Genomic DNA, 26,648 nt, shown 5'->3' with positions numbered 1-26,648 from the left:
GCAGGGTCTGCGTGTCCTGGGCCTGGCACTGTGCCTGCTGTTAGGAACCACTGGGTAAATGATGAGGGGGGAAAGGGAAAAGGGAATTTGTTTAATGGTGAACACGGCAGGACACAGCCCTGTAAGCCCCAGGCCCATCTGCCACATCCCACAGCATGGGGGGTGTCCCCGCTCATGGGGCACCCGGGGAGAGTGGGGGAGTCCCCTGTAAACATTTGCAAACAGCCCGAGAGGAACTAACCGGTGGACGGCTGATCGTTTCCTTCGTGAACTTAACCTGGCTTGGTCCGTGCCTAAAAAAGCGGAAGGATTCTTTTTGGCGGAGGGGCTGGTCTGGAAGAGAAACAGGAGGGTGGGCCTGATACTGAAGGTTCTCACTTGTCTGTGCACACATTCCCGGAACTCTTCTCAGGGACGGCGTCTGAAACACAGTTGCGTGTCTGAGGATACACACACAGGTGCGTGTGCGCATGTGTGTGCGAGGGTACGCGTGCTCACACAGACTTCTTGTCTCTTCCCCAGGCTTGATCATGCTCACCGGCTGGCTGCAGGGCAAGCAGCTCCTCAGCATGTTCACGATCGGGGTCAGGTAAGGGCGCTGCTCCGACCTGCTCTCGCCAGGGCGGCGGGGAAGGTGGGCAGGCGGGGGAGCGGGACCCCGGCCCTGGGTTCGTTGGGAGCCAAATCAGTGTGCGGGCTGGTGGGGAAAGTACGTGCGAATGGGTCAAGTGAACGTTGATCGAATCACAACTCAGTCAAGGCTACGAAGGAAGCAACTGCAGAGAAAGCGAAAGGGAGGTGGGAAGAGCCCTGTCCCGGGAAGGTGGCCACGGAGGGTGCTCCGAGCGGCGGGAGCGGAGACGAGGCGGAGCCCGCGGGAGAAGGCGGGAAGGGGGTTCAGCCGGGAGCGTCCCACCATGGCGGGCGGTGGGACTGAGCTGTGCGCGTCTGGGGACACCAGGAGGGACTGGTTGGGCTCCAGGAGCACAACCACACAGCGGAGTCCGCTAGGGGACACACGGCAAGCCGGTGAGGGCCCCTTTCCTCCTGACCAGAGCCCTCCAGACGGCATGCTGGACCGTCGCTCCTATTCTCTTGGAAATGCGTTGTCCGTTCTTGACGTAGACCCAGGAGCTGACAGGGCTGTGAGCCCTAGCCGGCTGCAGCCCACAGAGGGCTCAGGGGGCGTGGGCAGCTGGCTGCGCGGTGGGGTGTGGGGTTCGAGGCCAGGACAGGCCTCCTGGAAGAGTGGGTCGTTGTAGATGAGCCGTCCCGGACATCAGCCGGAGGACGGAAGGGTCCTGGGGGACGCTTGTTTAGGAGCAGTCGCCGGTGCCCCGCCTTGGCGGGTCTGGGGCGGGCACTGACGCTCTGCATTCCGGACAAGCTCCCTGGGGTGCTGTTGCCGCTCTAAGTGGTGACCCAGCTGGGGCTCCCCCAAGAGGCAGGGCCAGGGAAGAAGGCTGAGCCCCTGGCGGGAGTGCTCAGGTGACTTAACCTTCAGAGGCAGGTGTGGTGGCGGAGGGACAGAGGAGCCTGAGCCCTTGGGGGGGAGGGTGGGGGGTTGACTCCCAGAATAAGAGCACTCGGAAGCCATGACACCTAAGAACCTCCCCCAAATAACGGCGCATTCCGTCCCCATCTTAGAAACTGTGGAAACTTCTATGAGTCAAGACAACTATTCAGTATTTCCAAGTGAATAACAGAAAAGGCCTCCATGTCCATCCCTGCCCGCCCTCCCCAGGGCCATTTGCTGGTCCCTCCTGGTTCCTGGTCTCCGAGCCCCGCCCCCTCACTTCTCCCACTAGATCCGTGGTGTGCTGGCCATTCAGAGGAAATTTCCTCTGTCCGTTTCCCTTGTGACTTCGAAAAGATGAGGATTCTTAGTGTCATCAGCTGCTCAAAGTCCCTGGGTCAGAAGGTAGAAACAGCTGGAGAGCTAGTGAGGAAGAGATTCTCGAAAAGAAGTAACACGAGAATTGTTCTTTTAAACACTTTATCCTAATTCTCCCTGCCTCAGGTGACATCCAAGATGATCCAAAGTATACTCGCTTTTCCGGGTCCGTGCTAATCTTTATTAGTTTGTGGATTAATTTTTTATTATTATGCAAGCATCCAAGTACATGCAGAAAGGCCCTGCCCACACCATATGGGGGGAAGGTCCTCGTCCCAGCCCTCTGCAAATGTTTGCTCAGCTAGTCTTGTCAGCCTGGGCCATAAAACCTAGGAAGCCTTCTTGCTGTCCCCATAGAAACTGGGCAGTCCCTTGACCAAATTCAGTAACGTTGGTTCATATAACTTGCCCTTGAATGCTCCGTTGTTTCCGGAGAAGAGGGCCACCGTTCATATACCGTTTCTTTGATTCTAAGATGCGCTTTCTTTTTTCATGCTTTAACGTCTCCGAGGTCAGACTGCTTCTTACAGGCGAGCAGATAAGAGCACCGTGTGCTTAATTAAGTGGCAGCATTTTGTACTTTCTGGGCGGCGCACAGATAATCGTGCCCTTGACTGTCCGCCATGTCTTAGCTTTGATGAAGTAGGGCAGCCACGTGGGACGCGGCCAGGCTTTCTGACGCTGAAGCAAGCCCGTGGAGCGCTCGCTGTGCACGGACGGGGCCGTCGCGGCTCCAGCCGCTCGCCGGACGTGCGCAGGCCTCTCCCGTGTTTTTGTGCTTTGCAGATCTTGCATTTTTCACATCAAGCTCTGTAGCACGCCTGTGTTGAGCACATCCACTGGGCCATTTTCCCCAAGAGAATTAGGTCATTTCACATCTCTGTGTCGTATTTTGGTAACTCTTGTAATATCTGAAAGTTTCTCATTGTTATTATTTTTTATGGTGACCTGTGATCAGTGACAGGGTGTACTGACAGCCCGGGTGATCATCAGCATTTTTTAGCAACAAAGTATTTCTAAATTAAATAACACACGTTGGGTTTTTAGACACGGCGGTCTTGCACACTTGATAGAGGGCAGTACCGTGTAAACATAACACTTACGTGCACTGGGGACCAAAAGGTTCGTTTACTTGCTTTATTGGGATGGTCGCTTTATGGCAGGGGCTGGAACTGAACCTGTGGAACTGGGGGTGTGCCTCAATTCACCCCTCCCTGTCTGTTTGTCCAGCAAATATTTGCTGAGTGCCTACCGGGCTTTGCTGGATGTCCTGGTGCAGAAGGTGAGCTGTGGTGGGGTGTGGCTGGCGACGCTCCCCCATGGCTCTGCCCTGAGGCACCAAACCTCTCCAGTCTGGCCCCAAAACTCTTCTGCCTCCCCCACTGGCCCGAAGTCAGTCGGGAGCCCCACACCAGCCCTTTGCCTCATCCACGCCTGCGGGTGTGGAATGGGGAACCAGTCTTCCATGAAGTTCTGGAACCAGATTTGAGGCAAAAAGAACCCCTCCTTAATGTCCCATCATCTGTTGACACACTGCCCACGAGAAGGGAGCCACACTCTACCCCAATTCAAATTCCCGAGAGAGAATCTCACTGGTCCAGCTGAGGTCATGTGTTCTCTTCTGATGCAATCAGCCTTGGCAATGGGAGGGTGTGGTCCCACGGTACAGAAAGAGTTGGAGGATAATAATGAAATGAACAGGCACCCAAACAGCTTTGCTACAATAGTCAAAGGCACAGCTTTGTCACCACCTCCTTCAACCTTGATTTCCTTGTCTGGCTCCCTTACCAGGAAGTGTCCAAACAATAGACCAGTGAAAAGTGAAATTCAGGGGACTCAGAGGATCCTCTGAACCAAAAAATTCCACTTCCCACTTACTAATTCTGGAAATTCCTTTCAAAGGATCCAAAGACCTTTTTCTTTAATAAATGACAGTAATTTAAGTGCACAAGTGCTTAAAGGGGCAAAACAACCGAGAGGCTAATTTATGCTAAAGTGTGGATGTCTGATAGGGGAGGCCCGTTCCCAGGAGCAGGTTTTGCCACAGGAGAACTCAGAGCCATGGATGCCGGAGGAGACAGGTGCATCATGGAATTGGGAACAGAGACTAGATGGGGACACTGGGGACATGAGAGACATGCCTCACTGGGTCAAACTGTTGGCGACCCCAGCTGGGATTCATGTCATCCTTCAGTGCTCATGTTAAAGGTGACCCGTCTGGCCTTTTGATCCAGCCTGGCTGTGGCTGCCATTCCCGAGGGTCTGCCCATCGTCGTCACGGTTACGCTGGTCCTGGGAGTGCTGCGGATGGCCAAGAAGCGTGTCATTGTGAAGAAGTTACCCATCGTGGAGACCCTGGGTGAGGGACTCTGCTGGTTGGGATCTTGTATATGGGATGGAAGGGGTGGCGGTTCGGCCCCGGTGTTTGACCTGGGGTTGTCTCGCGCTAGGTTGCTGCAATGTCATCTGTTCGGATAAGACGGGGACTCTGACCGCCAATGAGATGACCGTCACCCAGCTGGTGACATCCGATGGGCTCCATGCTGAGGTGAGCCCTGGGCCCCCGTGCACGGTGCCAGACAGACCTTTTCCTTCCTAAAAGTACACGGAACCTTCCAGGAAGCAACAAGGAAGAAACAAAAATGAGTTACTGTACGGTTTCCTTGCTACCAACAGCAGCAAGGACTATGACCGAGTGAGTTAAGGGAGCCAACTTTATTTTTGGCCATTGTCTTGTAATAATAAGCTCATTACGTACTGCAGAAGCAAAGAAACAGTTGCCCGTAACCGCCTGTGATAAATGAACCATGATGGTCCCTTTTGGGTTTTTCCAGTCTCTCCAGTGACATCTTGCAGGCCAGCGCCTGTTTTTGTAAACAGAGTTTGGCTGGCTGGATGCCACGCCCTTCGGTTTACCTGTGGTCCGTCCTGGCTCCCTTGGTGCCCCCCCCCCACCCCCGTCACAGGGCCGCATGTTCATGTCAGATCTCGGGGGCTGCAAAGGCTTATGTATCCGCCCTCTGGCTGCCTGAGGGCAGGTTTGCCGCCCTCTGTTGGTGCACGTGCCGGGACATCTTCATGCTTGACCTCTTGTTCGTGCATAGGATCCTGTCCCTGGGGTGGGTCCCCCAGGAGAGAGATGATGGGACAACTGGGGGGGGGGGAGTGTCTTACCACACATGGTGACATCGTCCCTGTGGCCTCACCCTGCAGGTCAGCGGAGTTGGGTATAACGGCGACGGCACCGTCTATCTCTTACCCTCAAAGGAAGTCCTGAAGCGGTTCAGCAACGTCTCGGTGGGGAGGTTAGTGGAGGTGAGCATCAAGGAGCCCCGTGGCGGTAACACACCTTAAATAGGAGTGGATGGGATTCGCTCCGATGAGAGGGCCAGTTGGGTCTGGCGACACCGGGGCCACACTCCAGGGGACAGGTGTCCCAGGAACACAGGAAGCCCGTGTGTTACCATCCTAGATGGACTTAAGTGATATTAAAGATTCATACGTGAGAAAAAAAGAGATTCCATTCAGTTCGGAGCAGAAATGGATGGCAGCACCCAGGAACAGGTGAAGACATGAGGGGAGTGGCGAGCTAGGGCCTCTGTCCTCCTCCCCGCCTGCTGGGGCTTCCCCGAGACGCCTGCCTGGAGAAGGTGCTCACCCAATGTGCGACAGCAAGCCTGGTCTCGTCACTCATCAGAACCGTATCACCCGCCCTCGTGCCGCCTGCATGCCGGGTGTCCCTCCGAGGCCCGAATCCAGACGTGGTCTCGGGCTCGTAGAAGTGATGAGAGCGCCCGGGGTCACCCGCGGTGAGGGAGGGAGCTGGGATCCACCCTTCATGTTCTCTTTGTGTTTATTTCCTTTTTTTTTTTTTTAATTATAATTTCTAGTTGAAACATCAAGTTCTGCAGCACAGAATTCACCCCCTTGAAGTGTAGGGGTCAGTGGTTTTAGTCCCTTCTCGAAGTTTGCAGCCACTGCTGCGTCTAATTTCAGGACACTTCGTCACCCCCCGCGGACACCCGTACCCGTCCGCCTCCCCGCCCCCGTGATACTGCCTTATGAGGGCTTCGTGACGACCAGCCCCCAGCGTTCAGTGAAGATTGACAGTGGAAGGGTGGGGACTCTGATGTATTTTGAAGAGTAAACCCTGTCCCTTGCCCCCAGGTCAGCCCTGCCCCCAAAATGGGTCCAGCCTTCAGCGTGTGACTGAGCCCAGGACCCCAAGGGGTGCCAGTTCCCAATCTGAACTACAGACATTCAGAAAACCCCTCCTTTCAGGCAGGCTGTGTGGCCAACAACGCCGTCATCAGAAAGAACGCCGTGATGGGGCAGCCCACGGAAGGCGCACTGATCGCGCTGGCCATGAAGGTAGGGACCTCTGACAGTCTGCGCCGGGAGTTCTTGCACTTGGGGCTGACTTAGAGAATTCGAGCTCATGTCTGAGCAGATGAAGAATGGGGAAGCTTAGTAGTAACAGGAGAGAGTGACCCCAAACATCCTCAGGCAGTCACTGACATGCCACGTGGCTCTGGGACATTCTCTGGGCCACCCTTCCTGGCAATCCCTGTGCCCCATGGCTCAGACGCCAGGAAGGTGCTGGGGGGACAGATAGAGGAGGGCAAGCCACCTCGTGGGCCCCAAGCCCCCCTTCAGGAAGACCCCTTCCTATGAGTGCATTCAACTGATTGCAGGGCTCTGAGGTCAGACCCCGGGTCTGCGACTCAGCAGAAATGCCCCCATGGAGCGTCCAGTGCCACGGGCAGAACGGCTGTCCCTGCTGCCGAAGGGGTGGGCAGTGGGGTGGGACACCAGAAACTGTTCCCAAAGACCAAGCTGGTTCTGTCCCTGAATGAGAGAAACGAGACCTTTCTTCTCCCGATGGGACATTTCATTTGAAAGCAAATGGCCCTTCTCTGTGAGCTCAGTGCTTGGATTCTCACCTGCCGGTCACGGTCCGAATCATGAATAATTTAAGGGGACGGAGCTTTGCATAGAGACGCGTTTAGCATGACTCACCGGAAGCCCGTGTGTTACCATCCTAGATGGACTTAAGTGATATTAAAGATTCATACGTGAGAAAAAAAGAGATTCCATTCAGTTCGGAGCAGAAATGGATGGCAGCACGATGCAGCCCCAAGAACGAGGTGAGTTTGCCTCTCTGCCCCTCCCGCCCTCTCTCCTGCACCCCAAAGAAAGGAGAATGGAGGCACCAGGGAGGAGAGTTGAAACTCCCAGCTTCTACGAAGTTTGAAATCCGTGAATGGTGACTGCAAGTAGAGCTTTATCATGCGTTCTCCAAGATCTTTTCCTAAAACAGTAGTTCTCCAAGTGGGGTTCCTGGGCCACCAGGATCCCCGGGGAATTCGTGTAAAATGCAGATTCTCAGGCTCCACCCAGAACCTTGGAGTCAGAAATATCAGGAGTGCAGGGCGCCCTGGGTGGTTCCCAAGTTGAGCATTTGACTCTGGGTTTTGGCTCAGATCATGATCTCATGATCTCAGGGTCGTGAGATTGGCCCCGTGTCGGGCTCTGAGCCCCGTGTGGAGTCTGCTTTGAGATTTCTTCCCCTCCCTCTCTGTCCCCTCTCCGCCTCCCCCAGCTCACAATCTCTGTCTCTCAGATACACACACACACACACACTCTTTCTCTCTCTCTTTAAAAAGAAGATCGGGAGTAGAGCCAGGAACCTGCATTTGCGGGGCATTTTGACGAACGCTCCCACCGCTAACAGTGACCCCCTTGCTAACTTGGGGGGCCTTTTTCCACACCCTGGTGCTGAGTTCTTTACAGGTACAAGCACCTTTGATTGTCACCAGGTAGGGATCAGGAGGTGCGTCCCAGCACCCAGCACGGTTCGCATTACACGTGTGCACATGGACACGCGTGTGTGCCCTGCTCTGGGTGACCCGAACATACACCAAACCCCTCACGGCTCTCCCTGCGTGGGGATGACAGCTGACTTCTTTTCCCCCTTTTTTTTTTTTAAGCTTCTGTAGCTTTTCAGATTTTCAGATAAAAGGCTTTGGGATTTGTTTTTTCCCCCTAAGTTTTCGGTATCGTCTTCCACCTTTTTCTCCAGCCCTTTACGCCTCTCTGCGCTTTCCAGAACCTTCACATCTTGCTCTTGGGAGACTTCTCTGTTGTTCAGGGTTGGGGGGCGGCGTGGCCAGCGCATTCCAGGCCTTTGCTGTGAGCAGATGGGCACGTGACTCCTTCCTGCTTAAAAGGGGTTACAGATTTTTTAAATGCTTTAATGCCTTCAAATCTTTTTTTTCCTCCCCAAAGACAATGGTATTATAATCTCATTGAAATAAATGAAGGAAATGTGACTTTAAAAATGAGAGGTCTTTACAATTCTGCTCCTCTCTCCTCACCGGTCACCCCCCCCAGCAGTCGGGATGGAATATTCCAGGTCCTAAATGGGCACACAGCAACGTACGGGGTGGTTTTAAAACCGGGTCATGCTGGAGATCGTGCTTGTAATTTGCTGTTTTCCCCCGACGGTGAGGTCTCAGACACCTTCCCGTATCCGTTCACAGGAGCTCATTCCAGCCCGGCATCGGCACGCAGGCTCTGTGCCCATGCGGGCGACAGAGTGTCACCCACAGTGGCACCGCGCCTTCTGCGCCGAGCTACTGTCCACGGCAGCCAGAGCCAAAGTCCGCAGAGGACGGTTGGGGGTTTGTTCGGGTCCCTTTAGTGAGCCCCGTGCGGCAGCGAACAGAACAGGAACCACACCTGCCGTTAAAGCAGACACACCAGCGCGCAGTCCCGGACGCACAGATGTGACGGTGCCTGGGCTACGAGCGGTTCACGAAATGCCCGGGATGCCGTCCGTGACATCGGCAGGGGACGTCAGAGAGGCGGGTGTGGGTCTAAGATCCGCCTGGATCCTGCCATGGGCTGCTGGTGTCCCGTCGCCCGGCTTTCCCCTCATTTATCCAGCCTGTGCTGTGCTGGTGAGCGGGACGCTCCGCGAGAAACAGCCCCGCCGGCAGCCTCTCTGTGAGCACGAGGGGACGGTCACGGAGAGCCGAGGCATCCGATGATAGGGGCTTTCTTTTCTTTTCCAAGGACCAGGAGGACATTTACTTCATGAAGGGGGCCTTTGAAGAGGTGATTAACTACTGCACCACGTACAACAACGGGGGCATCCCTCTGCCGCTGACACCCCAACAGCGAGCCTTCTACCAGCAGGAGGAGAAGAAGATGGGGACACTCGGCCTGCGTGGTCAGTACCTTCCGTCCCCAGCCCCGAGATTTAAGCAAGGGCGGCACTGACTTTTCAAGTGCACTAATGCAGGGTTTTTGGTAAGGGGAGGGAGCGGGACGGCCGTCGGGCGGTGCGTGATGGGAGTAAAGCAAGCGTGGAACTAATGGGCAGATGAGAAACAGGCAGCTCTCAGAGTGCCCGCTCCGGGAGCACTGGTGCTCAGGAGTCAAGGCCAGGACGAGCCAGCAGCCGGAGCCTGTCACCCGCAGTGCCCTCCTGCGCGTGTCCTGCCCCTGCAGCCGCTCCCCAAAAAGGGCAGACGGCAAGAGCAGAGACCAGAAGAGCTGCTGGGAACGTGCCACGGCACCCCCGCTTGCCGCTCTCCTTCCTGCCTCTCTCGCTGGGGCGAGGCTGGGCTTGACGCCACCAGCGGACAAAAGTCTCACTTTCTGTGGGTCAGGTTGTCTCTGTTTCTGTCTCGGGGCCAGCCGTGCACAGCTGCTGCCCTGCGCGGGCCAGCCAAGCCCCGGGGAGCCCTGCGCAGGCGAGGCGGATCTGGGATGCAGAGCGGCCGGGCTGACGGGGGACTTCGTGGCCCCCTTGGCCCCCCCGTGGACCTTCTGTGCCTCTTGGTCTTTCCTCAGTGCTGGCCCTCGCTTCTGGGCCCGAGCTGGGGAGCCTGACTTTTCTGGGGCTCGTCGGCATCATCGACCCTCCGAGGGCTGGCGTGAAGGAGGCTGTGCGTTTGCTCTGCCAGTCGGGCGTGTCGGTGAAGATGATCACGGGGGACGGGCTGGAGACCGCCTCCGCCATAGGTCAGTGGGCAGGGCGGGCGGCGTGTCCGGTCGGCGCACGGTGACCGTGAGCTTCGAGGACCGGCACTCCGCCTTCAGAGGGCTGGCCCTAAAACGTGGGCCGGTCCTCTGAAGGGGAGAGCCTTTGTGTCCACTGTCAACGTCCTACGGCCTGGGGGCTTTCGTCCTCGAGCTTATGTCCCCGTCCCAGGCAGCATCATTCCCGTGTTCACTTCTGGGATGGCTTCCGCCACCAGCCGTGAGACCTTGGCAAGTCACTGAGCCACTCTGACGTCCAGGCTCTTTGCCCACAGCGGGCCAGCCACACCCTTCCTGTCACTACACTTGCTGCCGGAATGAGGGTCACACCTTGCTGTGCTCCCCGCTCTGTCTCAAGGCCCCTGGCCTATGAAAAGATCAGAGAGTCCAGAATCAGACAAAACCACATCTGGTTCCAGCACCACCCGTCACCCGCTCTGTGACCTTAGGGAAGCCCCTTGCCTCCCTTTCCTTGGCTTTAAAGCAGGGAGCACGAGCTCTCTGTTGCCGGTTAATTCCGTGTGACACGGCAGGTGTGTGGTGGGTGGCAGCCATCACTCTGTGTGGCCCAGGCAGGGACTGGGGTCAGGAAGGTGCAGATGGGGGCGGCGCGGGAGCAGCCTCAGGCTTGGGAGCCAGCGCTCAGACGGCTTCTCCGCCCCCTGCAGGAAGGAGCATCGGCCTGTGCAACGGGAAGCTGAAGGCCATGTCCGGGGACGAGGTGGAAAACATGGGGCAGGAAGAGCTGGCTGACTGCGTCGGGAAGGTGGGGTCCTCCCGGGGGGGGGGTCTCGCTGTGGGGAGGAGGGAGAGTTTTAGCCCCAAGGTCACGGACTCTGCCCTTCTGTGACCCCATGCCCAGGTGTCTGTCTTCTTCAGGACCAGCCCGAAACACAAGCTCAAAATCATAAAGGTGAGCTGGGAGCCTCGTGGGTCCGTCAGGGCCAGCCCGGGACGGTGGCGGGGACTCTGCTCCGGGTGGTCCAGGGCCCAAGCTGGCGGGAGACTCGGCCGTCCCCAAACCGGGGTAGGAGCACAGGGGGACCTTGGCCACATACACCAAAAACAGGAGCTGGAACGGGGTGGTGCAGAGGGAGAAAGGAAAAGCAGCTGGCCTCTGTTAGCCGAGCGATCTTTGGTGTTATTCTTGTTAGTTACCTCCAGGCCTCAGTTTCCCCATCTGTAAACAGGGGGAGGGGATAGTATGAATGACATCAGCTGGTAACAAGGCCGGTGAGAGGAACAGAGGAGGCCAGGCTCTGGAGCGCCCCTCGCAGTGCCCGGCCCGCAGCGGGTGCCCAGCAGAGTGGACACGGTCTGCTGCCCGCGGGGGAGGGGGGCCCTGACGCATCGCTGGCCTCCCGCGTGTGCGCATCCGAAGATGTGCTCTGTGGCCTGGGCTGTTTGATCCTCGATGCTCTTGGGGGGGGGGGGGGTGTTTTTCTAGGGAGCAAGTCTGCGTGCGCGGTATTCCCAAGAGCAAACATGAAGACTTACTGGCTGCCACGTGGTTTCAGGGGAAAGCGGTAGACCGGTCTTTGTTAGTGGAGAGGGAGCCCGACACCCGCCGTCGTAGTGTGGCTCTCACAGAGGAGGGACGGTTGTCCCCACTCTGCAGATGGAGAAGCTGAGTCTGAGAGGTTCAGGGCGTGCTGAGCTCCACGGGATGCCGGCGTGGCTGGGACTCGGAGTCTGGCCAGCTGACTCCAGAGGGGGCCTCTGCTGTTGGCCATGCGGAGGGAGAGGCAGAGCATCCCGAGGGAAGAAGGAAGGTTCTGGAAGGGCTGCAGCCTCCACTCGCCTCTTTTTTCCAAAGGCTTTGCAGGAATGTGGGGCGATCGTGGCCATGACAGGGGATGGGGTGAATGACGCTGTCGCCCTCAAGTCTGCGGACATCGGGATCGCCATGGGGCAGACGGGGACGGACGTTAGCAAAGAGGCTGCCAACATGGTCCTGGTGAACGATGACTTCTCAGCCATCATGTGAGTTGCTCCGCAGGTGGGGCTTTTAGGGGCAGAAACGCATGGTGTAACCAGCCGCCCGCCCCGGGGATCCGTCGTGCCAGGGAGACAGGTGTCCCAGCTCACGTAGCACGCGGGGCCGGGGCTGCTGCAGACACATGCGAGCAAACCCTTCTGTAGCCCGAGGGTGCAGCGGAGGAAAAGCCAGGACCGGGCGCTCGCAGACAGAGGCGCGTGCCCGTGCGGTCGCTGCCACACCGTTTGGGGGAAATCCTAGACCACCCTGGCTGCCAACAGCGGGAGCGGGAGCACGAGGAGGCCAGACCCGGAGATGCTCACCCCGTAGTGCTAAACGTGTGGTTTGAGTCTGGGGTCGTGCTCGTGTGGACACGGACACTTGGGGCGCGTGTGAGCTCCAGCTGCCAGGATGACAAAGCACCTGTTTTCTTCACCTTTTTTTGTTTCCTTAAAAAAACCGCCTGCCCTCTGGATCTGATTTTGATTCGTTCTAATGAAGTCTTTCCTTCTAAGTGAACTGGAGTCACTGGGGGTGGGAGAAGATACCAAGTATCTGAACAAAGACTGACGTTGGCTGTGATTTCGGACTTTGCAGAAGGAATCTTTTCTTTACAAATGGATTCACTGTAGCGATCCTTAGTGTCCTTCCCCCGTCATGCGGGGGGGGGGTGGTCACAAGATGCAGTTAGTAAGTAAATCTGTCATTTTTACTTTTGCAAAAAACTTTAGTAGAAAAAATGATTGGGCAGTTTTCGGCATTCATGCCTCCAGATCGTTTTTTTAAAGGACTTCTGCAGAGTTTTCTAGAAATACAATAGATGATGTTTTCAGCTTCCCAATTCTCCCCCCTGCCATGCACCAGCAGCTCAGGAGCAGGTCTGGGTTTGGTTGGTTTTGCTGTGCCTCTTGTGGGACTCCCAGAGGTGGGTTTGTTGCTTCAGGAGTCCCAGGCTCGGGCGGGAAAGGAATCCAGTTTGGGGGCAGAAGGGGGATCGTGGCTCACGGTCCAGTCCCCAGCGCCGGCTGGTGCTGATCAGGACATCGTCGTCCTCCGTGGGCATGTCCTTGAGCAGCGAAACAGGAAGGGGCACCCGAGCATGAGGCCATCCCTGCTGACACCATCGTGAATAAACGCTTTCTCTCTCGCAGGAATGCAGTGGAGGAAGGCAAAGGGATTTTTCACAACATCAAAAACTTTGTCCGGTTCCAGCTGAGCACGTAAGTCAAGGCCCGCAGCTCCCAGTGGTGGCAGGTGCTGCGCACGCGTCTGGTGAGCCGCTGTCGACCATGCCGCGTGTGTCCCTGCAGGAGCATCTCAGCCCTGAGCCTCATCACTCTGTCCACTGTGTGCGACCTGCCCAGCCCCCTCAACGCCATGCAGATCCTGTGGATCAACATCATCATGGACGGGCCACCCGCACAGAGGTGAGGCGCTGAGCGGGCGGCCAGAACTGCGCCCCGGAGTGTGGGTGCAGTCACTGTCCCCAAGAGTCCCAGAGAAGTTGACTGCGGTGCAGGGGAGGAAGCACCTGCCTGGGCAGCCAGAGTCTGTGAGGGATGCTCCTGCGCAGCTCCAAGGCTCTGTGCCTCTCGTGAGGTCACCACCTCCAAGAAGTCCTCCCTGATTACCCTAACAGCAGCCTCCTGGCTCTCAATCACCGTACCCTGCTTTGTTTTTCCCCGGAGGAGAAGATATACATGTATGTCCTTGTCCTTGCTTATCTGATTTCGATCTAGCTCCCCTTGGACAAGGTTTGTGATGTTCCCGTTAGTCTCCCTGGCTCCTAGAACGGCGCCTGGGACACAGCAGCTGGTCAGCGAGTGGCTGGCTGAGAAGGGAGCGCTAGGTGGGCTGAAAGGTGCAGAAGGACCACCTCTGCACACAGCGTGTCGTTCCATCGGACTGCATCTGACACGCATTCCATTACCAACGTTCACTCGGTGTCACCGGTTACAGCTGCCAGGGGCAAGAGCCCTACTCAGTCCCCCTGGGCCCAGCGGAAGGGCACCTCTTCAACATGCGGGGAGCGGGGCCAGCAGTGAAGGGGGCCCCAGCCCACTTAGTCCTCAGTGCCCCCCGCACTGCCTCCTGATGGTCTAGCCCCAATACTGCTGTTTCACAGTCCCCGGGAGACAGGTGTCCCTCCGTCACTGGGGGCTCTGCGGTGGGCAGGGCCTGGATCCCGTTTCTCTAGCCCACTGGGGCGTCCCCTTGTGATGGACGTTACCTGAGCACAAGAGGGGACCTGGGGTAGTTCCAGGACCGTGGTGTGGCCAGTTCTGGGGTAGGGGGGGTCTTCCTTCACGGTGCTCAGGGATGGTGGAGGGAAGGGCTGCCCGTGGGGCCCAGGCTGGGGGTGGGGGTCACCGTGGAAGGGGCTGGCAGTTAGGGAGGGGACAGAGGATGTGCAGGGAGGCTAATAGAGAAGTCCCTGTGAGTGCGGGACTGGCCCGGGCTTGGGTGGACCGCCTGGGGGGGCTGGGCCCCCCATCCCCCCGACCTCCCAGCCGGTGGTGCCCAGGGAGCTGACCGGAAGGCCTGGAAGGTTCCGGCTCTGCCTCAGATGTGCTTGTTCAGCCTCTGCCTGGCTGGCTGGAGGGTCCCTTCTCAGTGGTTTACGTCCGGGCGCCCATGTCGTGTTCTGAGCAGCTTGGGGGTAGAGCCTGTGGACAGAGACGCCCTCCAGCAGCCACCGCGGAACGTCAAGGACACCATCCTCAGTAGAGCCCTCATCCTCAAGACCCTCCTGTCGGCAGCCATCATCATCAGCGGGACACTCTTTATCTTCTGGAAAGAGGTGAGGCCGGTCCTCACGGACTTGCTAAGCCACTGTTCGCTAAGCCCCTGATGGGGGAGACTCAGGCCATGTGTGTGGACGGTCCCTGCCCGGCCATGGGGCTCAGCCTCCAACAGGGGAGACACGTGTATGCGTACAGGGGGCCATCCTGGAGGAAAGGCAGGGGATCAGGACCCCACTGTGGGGAGCAGGTAGCAGGACAGGAGGCCGCCCAGGCGTGAACCAGAAATGAGAGTTTATTCTAAATGGGACCTAAGGCAGTTTTCTATCCCGGAAACAATGAAATTTCCTAGGAAGGAAGGACGGGACGTTTGTTCCCTGGAGACGGTCACTTGTGGGAACTTACTGGTCCCCTTTTGGTGCAGTGCTCGGACTAGAGAACCAGGCAGGTGACACATGCACCAAGGGGGACGGGACACTGGGTCCCCACAGATTCTCAGTTTTTCTGAGCCTCCCCCGCTAGAGGAATGGCCTTGTTTTTCCCCAAATTCTCACCTGCCATGGAAGTGGGGATTCTCTACCTCATGCAGCCCGTGTGCACCCCCTGGCGGGGAAGGGGACCCAGGCTCTCCAGGACTTGCACAGCGGTCCTGAGCACAGGGTCCCCAACAGCAGCCTCCTCCGCTCCGGGACCTGAGGGAAACGCAGACTCCTGGGTGCCCACCAGGACTCCGAGTCAGGTTCTAACTCACCCTACCCGCCCCCCACCCCCAGGAAGGTCATTTGCTGGAACAGGGTTCTGTGCGAAGCCCAGGCAGGACGGGCTCATCGCCACCTCCCCGGGGCAGGGGGAAGTTCGGGTGCGAACATGAGTCCCTCTCACCTGTGGCTCCAGGCCCGGCCCAGAGGTGTCGGGGGAAGTGAGCTCTGCCTCCCTTCCGAGCAGCCACACCAGAGCCGGGGAGGGTCTCCATCCCCTCCCTTCTTCCGGGAAGGGACCTTCTGCTCCGTGGGTGTGGCTGCAGCAATGTCACCTCCCAGGATGCAAGGTCACCTGCTGGAGAAAGGAACACTCCCTTTATCCGTGCAAGGTTTCGGCTTGGGTGTGGGGGGCAGCCCAAGTTCCTGAGGACGGGCTGCCGGCCCCTCTAGCAGCCGGGCTGGCCTGGGTGGGGGGCGGGTCTGAGCCACGTGTCCCCTGTAACAGCAGCTGCCTCCAGACCGAGCGGGAGGTCCTGGTCAGTTCCCGAGAAAGCCGCTCCCTGCTGCTGGCGGGGGAGGTGGGGGTGGGGGGTATGGGGGTGGGGGTGATGCCCACCCTGGAGCTGCTGCAGCCTCTGGCTCTTGGTGAAGGTCGAGGTCATTGTGGGAAACGCACGGCCTTCCCGGACCCCTCCTCCCGTGCCTGTGTTCCAGGTCCCCGCAGACAAGGCCAGCACCCCACGCACCACAACCATGACCTTCACCTGCTTTGTGTTCTTCGACCTCTTCAATGCCTTGACCTGCCGCGCTCAGGTGGGCCCCGGGCTGCGCCCCCCCCCCCCCCCCCCCCCCGCCCTTCAGGACCCGGGGCTGTTCTCAGTGGGCGTGGGCTGACAAAGTGTCCTCCCTCCTGCAGACCAAGCTGGTAGCGGAGATCGGTTTCCTCCGGAACCGCATGTTCCTGTACTCGGTGCTGGGGTCCGTTGCGGGGCAGCTGGCCGTGATCTACATCCCGCCCCTGCAGAAGGTCTTCCAGACCGAGAACCTGGGCGCTCTCGGTGAGTGGCCGTGAGGACGGGCCTGCGGGGGCCAGCACCTGTCCCCGCCCCCACCTGCCTGCACACTCGGGGGAGGGGGACAGAAGACTGAGGGAGCCAGAGAAGAGGTACCTCCCCAGAGAGGACGACGGAAGGGAGGGGATCTGGCCTCCTGGCCCCTTGTCCCCAGGTGGGCGGCTCCGAGCACACAGGGCATAGACAACAAGGGCGGGGGGCTGCGCCACGGTGGGCGAGTCTGGGCTCCGTCTGCCCCCACTGGCGGTGGACTGGTATGTCCCGGACGCCCACTCACCTCACGACAGGGAGCAAATCGCCTAGTAGCTCTTGCTGGAAAAGACAGGAACTGAGGCCCACGGCTGTCCCCCACCTGAGCACACCTGTCCTGGTCTCCGCCCAGGCTGACCACAGGTGCAAGCTCTCTGTAAGCCGCCCAGAGTGACCTGTGTGCCTCTGCCTGCAGCTGAGATGACTGTGAACACAAACGGGAAAAGGGGACAGTCAGGAGGAGGAGGTTTGAGCTGCGGCTTTGACACGTCCCTGGGTCAGGACAGAGGTGGGGGACACGAGAGCCCTGGACCCTTGGGCCAGACTGGGGACCGTCTGCTCGCTTTTCCCCAAAATCTAACGGCAGGGTCCATGTGGGTCCCCGCCAAGTGCCCTACAGCTACAGACAAGAAGTAAGAACTTTAATGGCTGGTCCTCTCTGCAGGGAACTAAGTCAGCTTTACCAAAGCTAACAGCTGGGGTGTGGTTGGTGGGGCCCCGTGTCTGTGCTGGGTTATTGGCAACAGGGACCCAGGGAAGGTTCAGACAGTAAGACACCGTGCGGTCAGGGGCGGCTCTAGGGACTGACCCACTGGAATGAGTCAGGGTGGGCTGCCCTGGGAGCCCGGAGCCGGGGTCAGGGTGTCTGCCCTCAGGACAGCTGGGAGGAGGGTCAGGGTCCTCTGCCAGCTCAAGTGGGTGCCACACCCTGCCCCCAGCCTGGGACCACCTGGAAGGACCGGGTGGTCTGCGTGGAGCTGGCTCTGCCACATGTAGGACCCTGGGTTGAAGCCATCTGCTCCCAGGAAGGGAAGGGTCTGGCCCTCAACTCCCCGGGTCCTTCCCCCCACCTCTGGGGTCCCTGTGACTGAAGACAGGGAGGGAGGGGCGCTCCGGGCTGAGGCTCCTGTGAGCTGGCTGGCAGCGCCCCTTCGGGGCAGAGGCCCACGGCACGGGTTCAACCCGTGCTGACTCCTTTCTTCCTCCCCCTTCCGGCAGATTTGCTGCTTTTAACCGGACTGGCCTCGTCTGTGTTCATCGTGTCCGAGCTCCTCAAACTCTGTGAAAAATTCTTCTCCAGAGCCAGGAAAGCCCAGACTCACCCAGATCACGTCTAGGGGACCTGGCTGTGTGAAATCCTAAATCATCTCTATTTGATGGGACTGTGGCCCTTCCCCCGGCCCCTCGCCAGAGGGACGCTGCCAGGACACGGAGCGCTGGGCCTCTCCCTCGGCTCTGCGGCTCGACCATCCTGGGCCTGCGTCCATCCTCATCTCTGTCCCCGGGACGGGCCCTGAGCAGAGCGCCCGGAAACAGCTACTTATTAAACCGCAGTGACTTGTATGAACCACGGCTGCCTCCAGAGTGTGTCCCCGCAGCGCCCGGGTGAGGAAGATCAGGCGTCCAGCCCCGGGGCCAGAGCTTCTGGTTGCTCCAGGGCCACCTCCCCTCCATCACCTCAACCCTCAGGAGGGGGATCTGAGGCATTTTGTAGAAGCTGCGCCCACGCCTGGTCCACCTTCTCCCTCCAAGCAGCCAGACGGGAAATCTGATGCCACTTCTGGAAACCCACAAAGCCTGTTTTTCATGACCACGTCCAGGGTGACCCACGGTCCCACTCTGAGCGGCAGGAACCAGACCCATTCTTTGAAGGGGAACAGTAAAGGGACTTTACCTCCAGCCCCGGGACCCGGAGCATCTCCCAGCTGCCTGAGGACGAGCCCCAGGACTTTTGGTAAAGATGGTGGAGCGGGGAAGGAGGGAGCCAGGCAGGAAGCGGCCACGGAGGAGCAGCGCCTGGGAAAGGAGCCACAGCTGTCCCCAGCACCCCCTGCCACCAGGTATTAGGGAGAGGGAGGGACACAGCCTGTCGGAAGAGGCCGGCGCACCTGACTGTGAGGGCTGGCAGCTCCGGAGCGCGCCGACAGGGACTCCTTCCTTCTCCGACATCCCAGGCCTTTCTCTTAAGCCTTCAACTGGTTAGATGAGGGTCACCACGTTCTGGAGGCCACCGCGGCGATCCAGAGCCAACGGACTGGAATGTGGAGCCACCTAAAAAATCTCTCACGGGAACAGCTAGACTGGCTCTTGGTCAAACAGCTGGGCACCAGAGCCTACCCGAATAGAGAAAAGTAGCCGACTGCCTGGGGTGGTGACGCCTGGGCCAGACCAGGGGCAAGGAGGTCCGAGTGGACCCCTGCAGCTCCCAGGCAAAGTTCAGATTCCTCAGAAGGAAGATGCATGGTCTGGGGTCACTATCCTCCCCCCACCCTGCCGTGACCCCCACTAGTGACCCCAGAGCTAAATGCGGAGACGCACGGGTGCCATCCCACCGCAAAGATGATCGAGGGCGCGGCCTGGAGAGGAAGGCATTCAGACGGGGGTGATGGCCACCCAGCAGCTGCCCAGCCCTGCTAACTCCTGAGCAGGGCAGGCCGACTCTGGCCACCCCCACAGCCTGGGGCACACCGGGGTCGGATTCAGGATCCCTTCCCAGCACCATGTTGCCCCTTAAATCATCAAGAAGAACCAGGGTCGACCGATACTTGCAGTAACAGCATCAAAAGGTACTCTTAGTCTTTACTACCATCCAGAAATCCCTAAATAAAATGCCATACAGAACAGCTCCCGGTAGACTATCCATGTAAAAGATAAAATAACAACTACTACTACCAGGGACAGGTGAGATCTTGCTAACCAAGACCCCAACTGCAGGTCGTAAAGTAAAATGCATAAATCAGATTACAAGCAAACGTAAGCCATCTTTTCACCAAAATGCAGCAGACCTGAACACCTTTGAAGCAACTGAGCTTGACTCCCATTTCTAGAACACGTACCCATCAGCAGTGGCGGGACAGTGACCAAAATAAGAACAGGAAACGGCAGAAAGCAGGGGAGTCCAAGATTTTTGATTTTGGACAAAAATCATATCAAAAGCTAGTTCCTCGAAGGTACCAATACAATGGCCCGTCTTGCTAGAGGGTTAGCCAAAGGAAAAAGAGATGGCTCATGTTGGGAAGGACGGTGGCTGATCATGACGGCTCCCTGAAGATACTCCAGCAGGAATCCTGAGAACCTCAGGCGCAGAAATTCAACAGGTTAAATAAACCAATTCCGTGAAAACCACAGACAACTGCAACACGTTACTATGCAGTGATCTGATTAGTCCCCAGACTTCTAAGGTCAGTGATGTAGTTTAAACCGTTCCCCCAAAAAGGAAATCTTGTGACATTGGACACCAATCCGAAAGCAAGTTAATGAAGAAAACATCATTTCAGTAAATGCTGTTGGAACACCGAGAAAGCCACCCTCGACTCAAGCCCCCTGCCTTCCACAAAAACGAACTCAAAGTGAGCCACAGATGAAAACCCAGAAGAAAAAGAGGGGAAAAAGTCTTTGGGATCTAGGATTCAGCAGAGTTCGTAGACATGACCCTGCGAGACCATCCCTAAAAGATAAGAGAAACAGTAAATATGTCGTAGTGGAATTACTGGGTCCTGTGGTAGTTCTGGTTTTAACTTTCTGAGGAACCAATGAAAATGAAAACACTAAAAACTCAAAAAGGTATTTGCCCCCGTGTTTACTGCAGCATTATTTATAATGGCCAAAACGCGAAAGCAGCCTTTGGTCCATCCACAGATGAGTGGACACAGAAAATGTGGTATACATCCAAAGGAGTATCACTCAGCCATAGAGAGAATTAGACCTTGCCCCCCACTTTTGGGAGAGAGCGAGCACGTGTGCTCAATGGGAGGGGGTTGGGGGGCACAGAAGGAAAGAGCGCAGGCATCTTAAGCAGGCTCCTCACCCAGCACGGGCCCGATGGGGGCCTCAATCTTCCCACCCTGAGAACACGATCTAAGCTGAAATCAAGAGTTGGGACACTTAACTGACTGAGCCACCCAAGTACCCCGAGAACATTACTCAGCTATAAAAAGAATGAGCTCTTAGGGCACCTGGGTGGCTCAGCTCGTGAAGCATCTGCCTTCAGCTCAGGTCATGATCCCAGGGTCCTGGGATCGAGCTCGTGTCCGGCTCCCTGCTCAGCAGGGGTCTCCCTGTCCCTCCACCATACTCATCCTCTAATAAACAAATAAAATCTTAAAGAAGGAGCTCTCGCCATCTGCAGAAACACGGAGCCAGCAAGTATAACACGAAGTGAAATAAGAGAAAGATGCTGACCGATTCTGCTCCTACGTGCCACCTCAGAAACAAAGCAAATGAACAAGGAAAAACACTGACAAACCAAAAACAGACTCTTACCTATAGAAAACACATGATTCTCTATAGGTTACCAGAGGCGAGGCGGTGGGCCCAAAGGCACATACAGCAGTGCGGAAACCACTGTGTCGTACACCGGAAACCAACACCACACCGTACCTTCACTGCATTTAATGAACACTGAGAAATACGTAGGATTGTTGAATCATTATATTGTACGCCTGCAACTAGTAACACTAAATAACACTTGAATAAAAAATAATTGTTTCAGAGATGCCCGGGTAGCTCAGTGGGTTAAGCCTCTGCCTTCAGCTCAGGTCATGATCCCGGGGTCCTGGGATCGAGCCCTGCATGGGGCTCTCTGCTCAGTGGTGAGCCTGCTTCCCCCTCTCTCTGCCTGCCTCTCTGCCTACCTGTGATCTCTGTCTGCTGTTCTATTTGTGATCTCTCTCTGTCAAATAAATAAAACCTTAAAAAATTGCTTCAAAATGCAGGAAAAAAGATTAATTTCACCCAAAATAAAACATTTTGCCCAGAAAAGTCATTATTTAAGAGAATGAAAAAAAAAAAAAAAGACTGAACAAATATTTTTAAATCTCACACTCAAAAGACTTTGATCCGGACTATTTTTTAAAACCTTAAAATCTAACACTGATAAAACAGGAGGAGGGCGAAAGTCTGGAACGAGGCTTCCCGGCGGGGACCTGGGGTACATTCGCACAGGAAGTGACGTTCCGCCTTAGCCCACAAGGAGGCGCGCCGCACACCTGTCGGAGCAGCCGGGCCCGCCGCCAGGACACCTGCGAGCAGCCGCCAGGACACCTGCGAGGCGCGGAGGAGCTGGGAAGCCCCGCCCCCACCCCGGTGCTGCTGGAGGGCGGGTGCGCCCGGCCGGGCTCTGCAGAGCAGGCGGACCCCGCGTCCTGTCAGGTTCAACCCACGCTTAGTAGGTGACCAGCAACGCCCTCCCAGGGACGGACCCCCGCGCGCACATCAGTCCGTACGTGAGCGCTCAGGGCCGCCTTCCCCGTAGGAGCCGGATCTCAGAAGACCCAGCCTCGTGCCGGGGGGAGCGGCTCAAGGAACTCGGCAGCCCCCCTCCGCGGAGGGCTCCCCAGCGGCGAGGGAAGCGGACACAGGCGCGGACACGTGGCATCCTGGGGGGGGGGGGGCGTCTCCCAGCTGCCGCGCTGAGTGACAAACCAGTCTTACTGGTCACGTACCACATGGCCCCACTGACCTCCTGTTGTCTAAGTGACAATGACGGTGACGGAGAACGGTTCAGGGTTCGGGGACGTGCCTACAAGCAGGGGAGCAGAACGAGTTTGGGGCGCGGTGGAACAGGGCCCAGCAGTGGTAGCGGCGGTTACGGGCCTCTATACCCGGGTTTCACTGGTGGTGCCGGCGGTCCCCGAGGCCCCCCCCAGGCCTGGTGATTCTCTAGAAGGACTGACGGAGAGGAGGCCGGGGAGCTCTGCTCCTGGACCACTCCCAGCTCTGACCCTTGGGCGGCTCGGATCTGCATCCTTCCCCGGCCCGAGCCTCACCAACAGTACGACGGGCTTCACGAGTTCCGTCTTTCTAGCGAGTTGTCCAACCCGACGCTAACGCTGGAACCCTCTGAGCGATCGGCGGGTGTCGGAAGGCCTGGGCAGCTTTGCCATCTGGAGGACTGTGCCCTTAGCCTTGACCTTGCCTAAAAGCAGGTGCTATGGGAAAACCAGCGGCATTCGAGCAAGGCGGGCTGCTGAGCAGAGACGGCTGTACCAACGCCAGTGGCCCGGTTTGGGAAACAGCTGGGAACGGGGAAGACACTGTCATTAGGGGAAGCTGGGGGAGGGGTCCACGGGAACTCCCCGGACTCGTTCCACAAGCTGCATCAGTCTAAATTATTTCAAAGTTTGTAAGGAAAAAAAAAAAAAAGACTCAGAAAAATCGAGCTAAGGTCACCAGGCAAACACACACACGGGAGCGACACAGTGTCAGACAAGATGAAAATCGAGCCAAAAGCATCAGGCGAGACCAGGAAGAGGATTTAAGGAGAGGCAGTCGCCACTGAAACTCGAGCGGGCCAGACACACGCCACACAGCGCCCAGTCGCGGAGGCCACACGGCGAGGGGAGGGATGGAGGGAAGCGTCTGGGACGTCCAGGTGGAGGCCAACCGGCCACGTGTAAGGACACGGCGAACACCCGGTTCTCCAAATCACCCGTCAACAAAGTGAAAACTGACACCACCATCTGTACGAGAATTCTCCAGCGCACGGAAGTTTAAAACTCTGGGGTCTAGGGGCGCCTGGGTGGCTCAGTGGGTTAAAGCCTCTGCCTTCGGCTCAGGTCATGATCCCAGAGTCCTGGGATCGAGCCCCGCATCAGGCTCTCTGCTCAGCGGGGAGCCTGCTTCCCCCTCTCTCTCTGCCTGCCTCTCTGCCTACTTGTGATCTCTGTCTGTCAAATAAATAAATAAATAAAATCTTTTAAAAAAATTTAAAAAAAGAAAAGACACAACAGTTGAGGCCGCGAAGTCCAGCTGACACTTCCTTCACAAGATGTCTCCCTCCGTGGAGTGTGTCAGGGTTAAAAAAAAACAAAAATGAAAAAATAAAACTCTGGGGTCTAAGTGGAAGTCGGAGTAAGAATTAGAACCACACACACAGGCCTCTCGGGACCGACGCGGTGCCGGCGAAGAAGGCCGAGCTCACGGAAGAAAGTAACCCTTCTACTTACCTGCTTTCACTCTTTTTTATTGAGTAACTTGACAACTGACTCTGATTTGAAAAATAAGCCGGAGGAGATGCTATGAGCATGAAATTAACTTAAGCAAAACTGGTACAAAGTCATGTAGGAAAAGTGACAGCAATTAAAGACCCACAACTACAGAAGATTTCATGTATTTCGGTCAATCTTACGTACCGTAATTTGAAGACATATAAAGTGAAAGACCTACCAGGACATTTAAAAATCAGGGGCACCTGCGGCTCAGTGGGTTAATCATCTGCCTTCGGCTCAGGTCATGATCTCGGGGTTCCGGGATCAAGCCCGGAGTTGGACTCCCTGCTCAGCGGGGAACCTGTTTCTCCCTCTCCCACTCCCCCTCCCACCACCACCACTCCTGCATTCTAATAAATAAATAAGATCTTTTTTAAAAATTTAAAAATCGTTGGAATGAACCCCAGCAGAGGTTTAAACCCACCCAAATGATGAGAGACTTGGACGAGGTTCTGAAGTCCTCACCCCTCCTGCCCACCAAACCAGAAAGTTCCGGATGAATTTGACCCAGACCTCAAAGGACTTCCTTTTGCTTTTTTCTCTAGAACCTGCAGAAAAGCCAAGTTCTAAATTCTTTTTGTAAGGCCGGCACAATTTAAATTTAATTTTAAAATCAGAACCAAACAAAACTACAGACCAACCCCTTTGTACACATGGCTACAAAAGTACGGAGCACAGACCCACGGAATTCGCACGTTCGAAGCGTGTCAGTTAACACACAGACGCGGCTCAGTGTCTGGCGCACTACTCCTTGGTATCCCTCATTAAAAAACTCTGAATCAGGGGCGCCTGGGTGGCTCAGAGGGTTAAGCCGCTGCCTTCGGCTCAGGTCCTGATCTCAGGGTCCTGGGATGGAGCCCCGCATCGGGCTCTCTGCTCAGCAGGGAGCCTGCTTCTCCCTCCCTCTCTGCCTGCCTCTCTGCCTACTTGTGATCTCTGTCTGTCCAGAAAAAAAAACAAAAACAAAAACAAAAACTCTGAATCAGACAATCGTGGGTGGTAAAAAAGAAAATAAAAACTTTTTATAAAATTCAACATCTAGATAAGGGCGCCTGGGTGGCTCAGTGAGTTAAAGCCTCTGCCTTCGGCTCACGTCATAACCTCAGGGTCCTGGGATCGAGGCCCGCGAGCAGCTCTCTGCTCAGCGGCGAGCCTGCTTCCCGGCCCCCGCCTCCACTGCCGCCTGCCTCTCTGCCTCCTTGTGATCTCTGTCTGTCAAATAAATAAGTAAAATCTTTAAAAAAAAAAAAAAAAACAAAACTCAACATCTGGATAAAACTCTTAACATAAATACAAATAAAGGAATCCTTTACACAAAAATCTATCTGCAAAGCCAGCATCTGCTTCATGATTAGAAACCAGACGCATCTGCATTAAAGTCAGGAGTGGGAAGGGGCATCATTGCTACTGAAATTCTGAAGGTGTTTGCTGATTCGGTCGACCCAGAGAAAGAAAAGATCTAGAAATTCCAAGAGTAGGGAAACTACCCTCATTTTCAGGTCCACACAATCATAGTAAGTGGGCTCACTAATTGTATACAAGTCAGGAATGCTGGAGGGAAAAAGAAGGGATCACAGGAGCCAAAAACCAGCCTGGGAGTCATCAGAAATGTCTACTCTCCGCTCCTCCCCAGCCCTACCGAGTCAGAAACTCAGCTGGGGTCAGAGGAAGCCCTACCACCTTGCCCTTTAGCACACCTTCTAGAACATTCTCACGCAGACCCCAGGTTGAAAACCCCCAGACCAAAAAATTCAGCAAGGTAGCTGGGTACAAAACTAGGCAGAGAAATTTTAAAACCTTCCTGTGTTCCATCAATCATCAGGGGTAAAAGTCCACGGACAAAGCCAGCACCAACAACGAAATCTAGGTGGCAAACTTAGATGTTCCATCCTTGGGGCAGGGGGAAGCCACTTGTACCAGGGGTCAGCTCTGCCTACACTGATCCCCATGTAGTGCCATCTCCGAAACGCAGCCTGACTTTTTAGAACGGTTCTCTAAGGTCAGAGAAAGCAAACAGGCAGGCACAGGAAGGAAATTTCCAAAACAGAGAAGTCAGCGGGGAACAGCTCTTCTTTTCATCATCAAACTCCAGTTCTTTTTTTTTTTTTTTAAACTTTTTTTTCTTACAATTTTATTTATTAGTTTGGCAGAGAGAGAGCACAAGCAGAGGGAGTGGGAGAGGGAGAAGCAGGCTTCCCATAGAGCAGGGAGCCCGATGTGGGGCCCGATCTCAGGACCCTGGGATCATGACCTGAGCCAAAGGCAGACGCTTAACAACTGAGCCACCCCGGTGCCCCCAAACTCCAGTTCTTAAAGCATGAAACAGGGTAGACCAGAGTTCATAGAGAAATACAGGGGATGAGAAAGTGGTCCTCCTCTCCCTCCCCTTCCTCCCTTCTCCTACTTTGGGGAGGGGGTGGGGAAGGGGCAGAGGGGAAGGAGAGAGAAGCCCAAGCAGAGTCCACACCCAGTGAAGAGCCCGACATGGGGCCCGATCTCACGACCCTGAGATCATGACCTGAGCCAGAATCGAGAGGCAGAGGCTTAACCCACTGAGCCACGCATGTGCCCCGAGAAAGTAGTACTTTAAGTCAATGGGAAAGCAACATACCATTAAATATAAAAGATACTAGAATTCATTTGGGGGCAAGACAGAGGTACATTTAAATTACATCTTGAATGGGTCAAAAATTTAGAAGGAGAGAAGAGCAGAGAAGCAGAACAAAACATGATTTTTTTTTTTTAAATCCCAGAGTGGGGGGAAAAAAAGCTTTCTAAGCAAACTACAATCTCAAGCCTTACGAGGAAATGCTGGTAAACAGGGGGACAAATGCGTCATTTGCACATACAAAAATAAAACCAAACAAACTGGAAAAAGTACTCAGCGAACAAATGCTTCCTTCGAAAAGGCACTCTTGCAAATCGGTCCAAAGAAAACCCGCGTCCCAGAGAAGCAGGTGGAGGGCAGGACCCA

At 56.2% G+C, this 26,648-nt stretch overlaps 1 protein-coding gene across 1 annotated transcript in view; it reads left to right on the top strand.

Moving 5' to 3' along the window:
• Positions 1-17,935, top strand: part of ATP2C2 (ATPase secretory pathway Ca2+ transporting 2) — a 57,536-nt gene extending 39,601 nt beyond the window's left edge. Inside the window, exons 11-27 of the mRNA XM_032853845.1 lie at positions 523-589; positions 4,129-4,253; positions 4,345-4,442; positions 5,108-5,209; positions 6,176-6,265; positions 6,940-7,041; positions 8,972-9,128; positions 9,755-9,925; positions 10,612-10,709; positions 10,806-10,856; positions 11,760-11,926; positions 13,073-13,141; positions 13,232-13,348; positions 14,574-14,721; positions 16,078-16,176; positions 16,280-16,421; positions 17,685-17,935. Coding sequence (XP_032709736.1) covers positions 523-589; positions 4,129-4,253; positions 4,345-4,442; positions 5,108-5,209; positions 6,176-6,265; positions 6,940-7,041; positions 8,972-9,128; positions 9,755-9,925; positions 10,612-10,709; positions 10,806-10,856; positions 11,760-11,926; positions 13,073-13,141; positions 13,232-13,348; positions 14,574-14,721; positions 16,078-16,176; positions 16,280-16,421; positions 17,685-17,803 — 1,922 coding nt within the window. The 3' untranslated portion in view covers positions 17,804-17,935. The remainder of the gene's footprint in view (positions 1-522; positions 590-4,128; positions 4,254-4,344; positions 4,443-5,107; positions 5,210-6,175; positions 6,266-6,939; positions 7,042-8,971; positions 9,129-9,754; positions 9,926-10,611; positions 10,710-10,805; positions 10,857-11,759; positions 11,927-13,072; positions 13,142-13,231; positions 13,349-14,573; positions 14,722-16,077; positions 16,177-16,279; positions 16,422-17,684) is intronic.
• Positions 17,936-26,648: the final 8,713 nt, after the last annotated feature.

Source organism: Lontra canadensis, unplaced genomic scaffold (genome assembly GCF_010015895.1).
Source record: "Lontra canadensis isolate GAN:19392208 unplaced genomic scaffold, GSC_riverotter_1.0 scaffold8, whole genome shotgun sequence".
Taxonomy (NCBI): Eukaryota; Metazoa; Chordata; class Mammalia; order Carnivora; family Mustelidae; genus Lontra; species Lontra canadensis.
The sequence above is the reverse complement of the archived record's forward strand: the minus strand, read 5'-3'. Positions and strand labels throughout refer to the sequence as shown.